The sequence below is a fragment of the Heptranchias perlo genome, chromosome 3 (genome assembly GCF_035084215.1).
Source record: "Heptranchias perlo isolate sHepPer1 chromosome 3, sHepPer1.hap1, whole genome shotgun sequence".
NCBI lineage: Eukaryota > Metazoa > Chordata > Chondrichthyes > Hexanchiformes > Hexanchidae > Heptranchias > Heptranchias perlo.
The window spans coordinates 102,122,711-102,134,242 of record NC_090327.1 but is presented as its reverse complement, the minus strand read 5'-3'; the positions used below and the strand labels follow the sequence as shown (position 1 = coordinate 102,134,242).

The 11,532-nt window shown below is 45.0% G+C and overlaps 1 protein-coding gene across 18 annotated transcripts in view; it reads left to right on the top strand.

Annotated features, from left to right (window-relative positions):
- Nucleotides 1–436: 436 nt before the first annotated feature.
- Nucleotides 437–11,532, top strand: part of lrrfip2 (leucine rich repeat (in FLII) interacting protein 2) — a 166,420-nt gene continuing 155,324 nt past the window's right edge. For 14 of the 18 annotated variants that reach the window (XM_067981348.1, XM_067981344.1, XM_067981345.1 and 11 more), the window contains exons 1-2: nucleotides 437–682; nucleotides 2,248–2,407. In XM_067981348.1, the coding sequence (XP_067837449.1) occupies nucleotides 2,318–2,407 (90 nt within the window). In that variant the 5' untranslated portion in view covers nucleotides 437–682; nucleotides 2,248–2,317. Of the gene's footprint in view, nucleotides 683–1,478; nucleotides 1,645–2,247; nucleotides 2,408–11,532 lie in introns of those variants that run through there. The other 4 variants (XM_067981363.1, XM_067981358.1, XM_067981357.1 and 1 more) reach the window with 3 other exon arrangements.

Sequence of the window (11,532 nt, the reverse complement as noted above, 5' to 3'; positions counted from 1 at the left end):
GCGTGTCTCTCACTCCCCGCCCCCCCCCCCCCCCCCCCAGCGTGTCTCTCACTCCCCGCCCCCCCCCCCCCCAGCGTGTCTCTCACTCCCCGCCCCCCCCCCAGCGTGTCTCTCACTCCCCGCCCCCCCCCCCAGCGTGTCTCTCACTCCCCCACCCCCCAGCCAAGAAAAACAATTCCAATTTCTCCAACCCGCGCCGAAACACACCGCTCACCAGCAAGCATGCGCGCAACAGCGACCAAAACTTTACGCACAGCGCATAAAGACCGACCAACCTCCGCGCACGCGCACTTCAACCCCGAGCGCGCGACGCGGGCGCTCGGAAAAAGCCACGCGCGGGCACGCGGTTTTTTTTCCTCCTCTCGGCGCGTACGCACTCTACGCGTGCGTACCAAGTAATTTGTGGAGTTAAGTGGCGGCTGTCCGGGTTGAGAGGGGGGGGTGGGGGAGAGGAGAGGAGAGGAGGGTTTGACTTTTAATCTGAAGTGTTCCAGTTGGGAGGTTGGGCTGAGCGCAGGTCGACTGTCAAAGGCAAGGGAGAAGAAAGGACTGTCGGTCTGTGGGCAATGTCCGACCTGGCGATCCAGTCGGTGAGGAGCGGTTTGGAGGAGGTTCAGTGAGCTGGCGAATCGAATGTCCGGCTGGTCTTACCTGACTGACCGAGGGAGCGGTGGGGCCGCTGGTAAGAATATCGCGCCCTGGGCCCCGGCAGCACCGGCAGCGGGCCGCTGTCAGCGCTCTGTGTCTGGGTGGATCCCGCGCTCTCCTCGGGTCGTTGTAAAAAAAAAACCCTTCTCCTCCTCCTCCTCCTCACCACTTCCCTCCCGAGAGGCGCCTGTCCCGTCGCACCGGGCGTGAGGCAGTGAACAGAGCGCAAGCCGTCGTGGAGCGGGCAGTTCCGTGTGCTGAGCCGCGCTGTGTTGTCCCAGGCTGGGCCACACTGCTCACAGTAGGATACTGCTCTACTGCCTGCAATTTAAACCCGGTCCCTGGCTCCGGTCCCTGGCTCCTGTCCAGGCTGACTTTTTTTTTTCAAAAATAAGATTTAAACCTGCGGGGTTAATTTGAGGTGGAGTGAGTTTCTTTGGAGAAAGCTGGCGAGAGGGCAGTCATGCTGCATTCCAGAGCAATTCGCTGTCAAACTTCACTCCATAGTCATGAAGAGTTCGTGAGGACAGGGTTGATGGGGGAGCAGTGGGAGATACGATACTCTGCAGCCACATCAATCCCTGCTTGACCGTCCTTGCTGATCGACGTTGACTTCTGCACCCCCCCCCGACTCAAACTTAAAATTCTCATCCTTGTGTGTAAATCCAGTGTGTTCCATTTTCCCTATTTCTGTCACCTGCTCCAACGTGCAACCCCCTCCCCCTTAAATTTGTTCTTCTGACTCTTGTGCATCCTCCCCGCTTTCTTTGCCCCACCATGGGTGGCCATGCCCTTAGTTGCTCTCAAACCTTAAATCCTTAAACCCCTAAACCCCTCTGCTTCTCTAATTCTCTTCCTTTAAGATCCCTGCTTAAAATCCATCCTTTGACCAAGCTTTGGGTCATCCTTCCTAATCTTTGGATCAATGTTTTTGGCTTGGCCTCTGTTTATCTCTCACTTCCGTGAAGCACCTTGGGATGTTTTTCTACGTTAAAGGTGATTATATAAATAAGGTGGTGTAGCAGTTCACAGTAAGTGTGCAATTCAGAAGATTTTTAACTTCATGAATGTTGCTGTGTTATTGATGTCTGCACGATGACATTGCAGCAGTATGCATTGGAGTGACTTCATGCTTCGCACCTGATCTCTGGGAGACTGTGAAAAGGGGAGTTGCCTTCCATTGCCCAGAGATTTGTGTTTCTAAGCAGTCAGACCACCTGCTTGAGGTTTCAGTTTCAGATTGAGTGCAAAATGGAGTCAAATCACTGATCTGATTCTGCTCTTACTTTACAACTTTAGTGTTGCAGCAAAGTGGAAAGGTTGGAGCATAAATGCCCCCTTGAACATTGTAACCTGGTTTGAGGTGAACTTGTGATATCGTGACCAGCGTTGGTTAAATGATGGCAACACAACAAATAAAGCAAAACATTTGTGGTTAACAAGTGAAACTAATGTGTGAAGCCACATCCATGGGGTTTGCAGCATAACTCACCAAACTGAGCAATGTGTTGTATTGTGTACTTCAAATTCATAATTTGTATGTAGGTCCTTTCTGCACAAAGGAGAAAAGTTTGTAAAAATCTTATTTTGCCTTCACAGTACAACCGTGGAAGGAATACCTTTATTTGACCTTACTGTGTAGAAGATTTTATTTAAACATTTGAAGAAAATGGGGACACCCGGAGCTGGAAGGAAACGAACACCTATTAAAGATAGATTCTCGGCTGAAGATGAAGCCCTGAGCCACATTGCCAGAGAGGTTAGTTGTAATTTCATTTTGGTCATTTGTTTATATTACGGTAATCTGGCTATGATGGTTGGTTAGGATGGGACATGCTCAGCTCAATTCAGCTGAATTTATCGTTTGAAATTCGCTTCCCCCAGGGTACACGGTGATACGAGCAGAGGCTTGTGACATATTTTGTATGAACTGTTCGAAACTGTAGTTGTTGTGTCGAACGCAGTTTTAGCATTGGAGAGGAATGCTGTGGTAATCTTAACAAACTTAAAAGCGCACTCAGACATGAATAAATGTTTATAAATGTGAAAGTATTCTTTTTATACTTTCTGTCTCCTCTTTGATAGGTACTTGTATAGTTCAATAATAGTTCAATAAAGCAACCACTGAAAAATCACCTGTTTGTTGCTAAATTTCCCAGTTAAGTGAAGTAAATGAAGCCTTGGAATATTTTTCATTCTCCCTCACATAAGGGTTATACATTACACTGTCCATGATTTGCTAAGCTGACATCTGATGGATTGTATCTTGCGTCAGACCGTGCATTATTTTGTGAACGAATGGACAAGTTTCACTTTTTGTCTGCAATTTTTTAAGCATGTTTTGTGTATGATTTATATTGTGCAGTAAATTATCAAATTACACGGTTACTTGATGTGGTCGGCCATCCTTGGGAGAAATATTAATCAGTATATATGTTTATCCAAGTAACATGGTGTTTATTCCAAAATAAATTAGTTTGTGAAAGCCTTAAATTAGACTTGTTGTGAGTGAGGTCTGATTTATTTTAAATTAGTGACTTTCAAATTTGTACTTTTGTGATTTTTCAGTGGTTGCTTTATTTCAACATCATGAGCCATGGAGGAAGCAGAGTTTCTTCAGCCAGTTTTCTTTTCTCCCTTCCTCTCCTCCTGAAGGTGTTGAATCTTCATTTGGGTGCACTTGCATGCTCCCACTAAACTACTGCCCACCAACTTTCCTTCCTGGACCCTACGCTAGCTGACATTGTAAGTGGTTCCCTCAGGTACTGACCTTATTTCTTTCAAAACCACTATCAATAGCCTCTTCTGAAAAATCCCCCCATGATTCCTCTGTCCTTGCAAAGTACTGCCCCATCTTCAACCTCCCTTTCCTCTCCAAAGTTCTTGAATGTATTGATGCCTCCCAAATCCGTGCCCATCTTTCCCACAAATGTTTGAAGCGCTCCAATTGGTTTCAGCCCCTGCCGCAGCACTGGAATGGATCTTATCAATGTCACAAATTACATCCTGTCTGTAGTGCATAATGCCTCCTCATCCTCCTTGACTTCTCTGCAATCTTTAACACAGTTGACCACACCATTCTCCTCCAGCACTTCTCTGTTGTCCATCTCAATGGGACTACGCTCACTTGGTTCCACTCACCTATCCGATCATAGCCAGAGCATCTCCAGCAATGGCTTCCCTTTCTGCCCCTGCACCATTATCCCCCAATGATTTAGCCTTCTCTTCCTCATCTGCATGCTGCCCCTTGACGACATTATCTGCAGACATGGGGTCAGCTTCCATTTGTAGGCTGATGACACCCAGTTCCACCTCTCCACCACGTCTCTTGAACCCTCCAGTGCCTCTGTTTTCAGACTGCTTGTCCGACATCCAGTTTTGGATGAGCTGTGATTTTCTCCAGTTAAATGCTAGTAAGACTGAAGCCATCGTCATTGGCCCCGATCACAAACTCCATACCTTGCTCCTGATTCCATCCCCCTCCATGGCTATTGTCTCCTTTGGCTTGGCATCCGTTTATTTCTGATGACCCCTCTCTGAAGAGCCTTGGAACATTATTCTATGTTAACTTGCATTTATATAGCATCTTTGTTGTTGCCAAGCTCCATGTAGTACCTTGCCCAAATAATAATTCTTCACGTGTGTACCTAGATATCGAGTGTCGACAGAATATTGAATTGGGTGGTGTGGGGGGGGTCGTCACAGCTAATCGAAATCCTGTCCTTGCCCGTTTTCTATGCACACGCACTTCCAGCAGAGGTTGCTGGTTAACAATTATGATTGCAACACTGGCTGATTTTGTTTGTCCACTTCATAACCCCGGGTTATTGAGGCTACTATGCCGCTGCCCTGCTTCAGCACAGACTGGGGATCAAATCCAGGACTTAACTGGTCTGTGGGGTTCAGTTGCTCACAGCCTGATTCATCTGGAACATTGGGTAAGGATGTTTAATGTTTCAGAATTTTTTCAATTAAATTCACATAAACTGCTAAATACTACAAGAAAAACTGGTAACTGCAGACATCAAAACTGAAGGAGAAACTCTGGAGGAGGTGTGAAGCTATTTTTTTTAAAAAAGAAGTTACTGTATCTGAAACAAGCCTTGCAAAACGGGGCTCAAACTTGGTTTTATTCTATCATGGTACATGGTCTCTAAATGGTAAACTTTTGGAGACTGCACCTCGCGAATCGAATCTTGCTCGCAAGGGAGCATGAATTGGGAGCGGAGGCCAACATGCCCAATTTGCAAAACTTCAGATTTAACTGCGTGTCTGATTTTCCAATTTGCGTTCCCACTGAGTGAGACTCCTTGCCAGGAGCAGAGTCTCTGAAAGTTTTTGCAAATATCCTTAAATAGCAATGAGAGAGATTGCCTGTTGAACTATTTTAATGATGGTTGACACCAGGATAACTCCCCTGCGCCATGGGATCATGTTCACCTGAGCAGGCCGATAGGGCCTCGGTTTAATGTCTCAACCAAAAGGCGGCAATTGGGACAGTGTTAGCTGAGCTTGTGAGCTCACGCCCTGGAGTGGGGCTTGAACCTGACCTTTTGACTCCGAGGTGAGAGTGCTACTACTCAGCTAAGACTGACGCTTAAGCGTAGCTACCAAAAGATTCTAAGTAACAACATAACATGGGAAGTAGAAGTACTTGAGCACTGTCACAAGAGCTTGTTTAAACATAGAATATCGTAATGTGTTGCAAGATGCTGTGGTTGTGCGCACTTCCATTTTTGTGTTCAGTGGACAAGTATGAAGTTCGAAGAATTTTATTTTAAATTTACTGAAATATCTCTATCTGGTTTATATTAAAAAATCGCATTATATATTTACATGTTAGTTTAGCAAGTACACTTTTTTAGTGAGAAATATTTTAAATGTATAAGGCACTGGAGAAAAAATTTCAGTGAACCAAAGAATGTTCCAGTGAAGAAACAGGCTACTGTCAGATTGGCCCATATTTTTCTTTGCATGACCCACCTAGTCTAGTCTTCTAAAGTAACAAGTAATAAGAATGTTCGCTGTGTGTATTGGGTCAAACATTAATTTTGTAACGCGTAATGAATACTTTCTAGCCACTGTTAAAATCACCTATTTCCACCTCAACATCATCACTTTCCTCTGCTTTTACTTTACTCCCATTCCCACTGAAACTCTTAGTTATGGCATCATTTCCTCCAGACTCCAATGGTCTGCTCACTGGTCTCCCAAATTCCTCCCTTCATAAACTGCAAATTGTCCAAAACTTAGCTGACAGCTTTCTGTCTACAGTAAGTCCTAATTCCCCATCATCCCTATCTTCACCACCCTCTATTGGCTCTCCATTCTCCCTACACATCGAATTCAAACTCCTTGTTCTCATCTACAAGTCCTTCCATGGCAATCAATTACAGTTGAGAAGGGATGATATGCTAAATGGATCATCAATCGAGGCCATATGCGTTGAGCTAAGAAATAAAACAAGGGGCAGTCACACGACTAGGACCCTATAGACCCCCGAATAGCGAAAGGGAGATAGAAGAACAAATATGTAGGCAAATCTCTGAGTGCAAAAATAAGAGGGCAATAATAGGGGACTTCAACTACCCTAACATCAACTGGGATTCAAACAGTGTGACACAGAGGGCGCAAAATTCTTGATCGGTGTCCAGGAGAACTTTTTTAGCCAGTACATGACAAGCCCAACAAGAGGAGATGCAATTCTAGATTTAGTCCTGGGAGATGAAGATGGGCAAGTGGATGAAGTGACAGTGGGTGACCATATTGTGGATAGTGACCACAGTTCAGTTAGTTTTCGCATTATTATGGAAAAGGACAGAGTTAAATCAGGAGTAAACATTTTAAATTGGGAGAAGGCAAATTTTACAGAACTAAGAGGTGATTTGGCAGAAGTGGACTGGACACAACTACTTGAGGAGAAATAAGTGGCAAGCCAGTGGGAGGCACTAAAATGTGAAATTCTACGGGTACGATGCAGACACGTCCCCTCAAAGAAAAAGGTGGCACTGCCAAATTTAGAGCCCCCTGGTTGTCTAGAAGTATACGGGGCAAGATAAAGCAGAAAAAGAAAGCTTATGACTGTCACAGAAAATTAAATACTGCAGAAAGCCTAGAGGAGTATAGAAAGTACAGGGATGACGTAAAAAAGGAAATAAGGAGAACAAAGAGAAGGCATGAAAAAATATTAGCTCGTAAGATTAAAGAAAACCCAAAGATGTTTGATCACTACGTTAAGAACAAGAGGATAGCTAAGGAAAAGGTGGGACCTATCAGGGATGATAAGGGTAACTTGTGTGTAGAAGCAGAGGATGTGGGTAGGATTTTAAATGAATATTTTGTCTCCGTATTCACGAAGGAAAGGGATGATCCGGACGTAGTAGTTGAAGAGGAGAGGTGTGAAATATTGGATAGGGTAAACATAATGAGAGAGGGAGTACTAGAGGGACTGGAATGCTTGAAAGTTGATAAGTCACCAGGGCCGGATGGATTGTTTCCTCAGCTATTGAAGGAAGCCAGGGAGGAAATAGCGGATGCTCTGAGGATCACTTTCCAATCCTCACTAGATACAGGGGAGGTACTGGAGGACTAGAAGACTGCAAACATAGTACCATTGTTCAAAAAGGGTATGAGGGAAAGGCCGAACAATTATCGGCTGGTCAGTCTTACCTCAGTGGTGGGCAAACTATTAGAATCAATACTGTGAGATAGGATAAACTGTTACTTGGAAAGGCATGGTTTAATTGGGGATAGTCAGCATGGATTTGTTCAGGAAAGGCCATGCCTTACAAATCTGATTGAATTCTTTAAGGAAGTGACAAGGAAGATTGATGAGAGTAGTGCAGTGGATGTTCGACATGGATTTTAGTAAGGCATTTGACAAGGTCCCACATGGCAGTTGGTCAGAAAGGTAAAAGCCCATGGGATACAGGGAAATGTGGCGAATTGGATCCAAAATTGGCTCAGTAACAGGAAACAAAGGGTAAAAGTCGATGGATGTCTTTGCGAATGGAAATCCGTTTCCAGTGGTGTGCCACAGGGCTCAGTGTTGGGTCCCTTGCTGTTTGTGGTATATATTAATGATTTGGACTTGAATGTAGGGGGCATGATTGGCAAATTTACAGATGACACAAAAATTGGCCGTGTAGTTGATGGTGAAGAGGATAGTTGTAGATTCCACGAAGATATCAATGGGTTGGTGGAGTGGGCGGAAAAGTGGCAAATGGAGTTCAACCCGGAGAAGTGTGAAGTAATGCACTTAGGGAGGGCTAACAGTAAAAGGGAATACGCAATAAATGGGAATATATTGAGAGGGGTAGAGGAAGTGAGAGACCTTGGAGTGCATGTGCACAGGTCCCTGAAAGTGGCAGTACAGGTAGATAAGGTTGTGAAGAAGGCATATGGAATGCTCTCCGCTATTAGCCGAGGTATAGAATACAAAAGCAGGGATGCAATGATGGAATTGTATAAAACGCTGGTAAGGCCACAGCTGGAGTATTGTGCGCAGTTCTGGTCACCACATTACAGGAAGGACGTAATTGCTCTGGAGAGAGTGCAGAGAAGATTTACAAGAATGTTGCCAGGGCTTGAAAATTACGGCTACGAGGAGAGATTGGATCGGCTGTGGTTGTTTTCCTTGGAGCAGAGGAGGCTGAGGGGAGACTTGATTGATGTGTACAAAATTATGAGGGGCCCAGATAGAGTAGACAGGAAGTACCTGTTTCCCCTAGCGGAGAGTTCAATAACGAGAGGACATAGATTTAAGCTGATTGGCGGAAGGATTAGAGGGGACATGAGGAAAAGCTTTTCTACCCAGAGGGTGGTGGGTGTATGGAATTCGCTGCCCGAATTGATGGTAGAGGCAGGGACCCTCAACTCTTTTTAAAAAGTACCTGGACCTGCACCTAAAATGCTATAAGCTGCAGGGCTACGGACCTGGTGCTGGAAGGTGGGATTAGAATGGGCACCTGGTTGTTCTTCAAGCCGGCGCGGACACGGTGGGCCGAATGGCCCTCTTCTGTGCTGTACCTTTTCTATGGTTCATTGGCCTCGCTGCTTCCTACCTCCTGTAACCTCCTCTAGCTTGACATGTCTCCACGTGACCTCTGGTTTTCTGACTCTGGCTTCCTTTGCATTCTCTTCCCCCACCTCAGCTGGATCTTTGGTGGCAAAGCCTTCAGTTGTTTCACCCCCCACAATCACTCTCCCTGTACCTTTCCACCTTGCTACCTCCCATCCTTCAATAGCTTCCTCAAAATTTCTTGTTTTGATCATGCCTTCAGTCACCTTCCTGTACTTTTTTCCCCCCCATCTCTGCTTAGTGTCCAGTTTGCCTCTGTGAAATGCTTTGGGATTTTTTTTACATTAAAGTCAAATCAAAAAATGCAAGTTGCTTCTTATAACTTTCTTGAGTATTAGTCAACCTATCAGCTGGAAAATCAATGTAGCCATCTGAGTTGACATCAGACCTGAGCACATTCAATCAAAGTTGTTTTTTGACCTCTTCTACAATCTTCACTGACTTGCATATTTGGACAAAGCACCACTTTGGGATTAGTGACTAATGGTGTTCTACAGGAGGCCTGGGTTGAGCTCACTACTGGTCACTGCATTGGTGAACAATGTGGATGTACAATTAGCAGCAGTGTCAAATTGGCTGAAGGCAACAAGCTAGCTGACAAATACAGGGGTAAACAGCACCATGCAAAGACATCTGAATTAATTAAGTAAATGGGCTAAGAAACAGCAGATGGTATTTAATATTTTTTTAACAAAACCCTATGCATTGAAGAAAGAAATATCAAATGGTTGTCCACTTAAAGATGGAAATATGAAAATGTTTAGGTTTGATGTCAATGTTAAGCTGCTATCAACAGGAGCTGCTCAAGTTCTGTAATGCAACTCAGCGGTGTTTCATTATAAGTTGAAACAGGTTACATTAACTCCATAACTTATTGTAAAATACATTTGAAACACTGTATAATTCTGAGCACCCTAGCTTGAAAAGGCCATTGAAGAGGATAATCTTGTAACTCAAAACGATAAGTTACAAGAATAGTTTGGGAGAATTAAACTTTTTTTTTCACTGGTGAAAAGACTTTGAAAACAAGTAAATAAAGATTTGAAGTGGCTGAAGGCAGCAATGGAGTGCATGAACCAGGTTCTTTGATATGAACTGTAAGTGCAAGAATAGACTGGCGGCTAACATAAAAGGGAATCCAAAAGTCTTCCACAGGCATGTAAACGGGTAGTAAGAGGAGGGGTGGGGCCGATTAGGGACTATAAAGGAGATCTGCTCATGGAAGCAGAGGGGATGGCCGAGGTACTAAATGAGTACTTTGCGTCTGTCTTTAGCAAGGAAGAAGATGCTGCCAGAGTCTCAATAAAGGAAGATATAGTTGAGATACTGGTTGAGCTAAAAATTGATAAAGAAGAGGTACTCGAAAGACTAGCTGTACTTAAAGTAGATAAGTCACCCGGTCCGGATGGGATGTATCCTCGGTTGCTCAGGGTGGAAATTGCAGAGGTCCTGGCCATAATCTTCCAAACATCCAATTGTCCTTAGGTTCATGCCAGGCAATGACCATCTCCAACGAGAGAGAATCTAACCACCTCCCCTTGACATTTAGTGGCATTACCATCGCCAAATCCCCCACCATCAACATCCTGGGGGTTACCATTGACTGGAAACTTAACTGGCCCAGCCACATAAATACTGTGGCTACAAGAGTAGGTCAGAGGCTGGGTATCCTGACTCCCCAAAGCCTTTCCACCATCTACAAGGCACAAGTCAGGAGTGTGATGGAATACTCTCCACTTGCATGGATGAGTGCAGCTCCAACAACACTCAAGAAGCTCGACACTATCCAGGACAAAGCAGCCCACTTGATTAGTATCCCATCCACCACCCTAAACATTCACTCCCTCCACCACCGGCGCACTGTGGCTGCAGTGTGTACCTTCCACAGGATGCACTGCAGCAACTCGCCAAGGCTTCTCCGACAGCACCTCCCAAACCCACGACGTCTAGCACCTAGAAGGACAAGAGCAGCAGGCACATGGGAACAACACCACCTTCACGTTCCCCTCCAAGTCACACACCATCCCAAGTTGGAAATATATCGTTGCTGGGTTAAAATCCTGGCACTCCCTACATAACAGCACTGTGGGAGAACCTTCACCACACGGACTGCAGCGGTTCAAGGTGGCGGCTCACCACCACCACCTTCTCGAGGGCAATTAGGGATGGGCAATAAATGCTGGCCTTGACAGTGATGCCCACATTCCATGAATGAATTTTTAAGAAAAAGATATGGGGGTGGTGCCAGAGCACTGGAGAATTGCAAATGTTACACACTTGTTGAAATAAGGGTGTAAGGATAAACCCAGCAACAATAGGCCAATCAGTTTAATCTCTGTGGTGGGGAAAGTTTTAGAAATGATAATCTGGGACAGAATTAACAGTCGCTTGGACGAGTGTGGATTGATTAGGGAGAGCCAGCATGGATTTGTCAAAGACAAATCGTGTTTAACTAACCTGATAGAGTTTTTTGATGAGGTAACAGAGAGGGTAGATGAGGGCAATTCAGTTGATGTGGTGTCTATGGACTTTCAAAAGCCGTTTGATAAAGTACCGAATGGTAGGCTTGTCATCAAGATTGTGGCCCATGAAATAAAGGGGGCAGTAGCAACATGGATACAGAATTGGCTAAGTGACAGGAAACAGAGAGTAGTGGTGAACAGTTGTTTTTCGGACTGGAGGGAGGTGAATAGTAGTGTTCCCCAGGGATCGGTGCTGGGATCACTGCTTTTCTTGATATGTTAATGACTTGGACTTGGGTGTACAGGGCACAATTTCAAAATTTGCAGATGACATGAAACTTG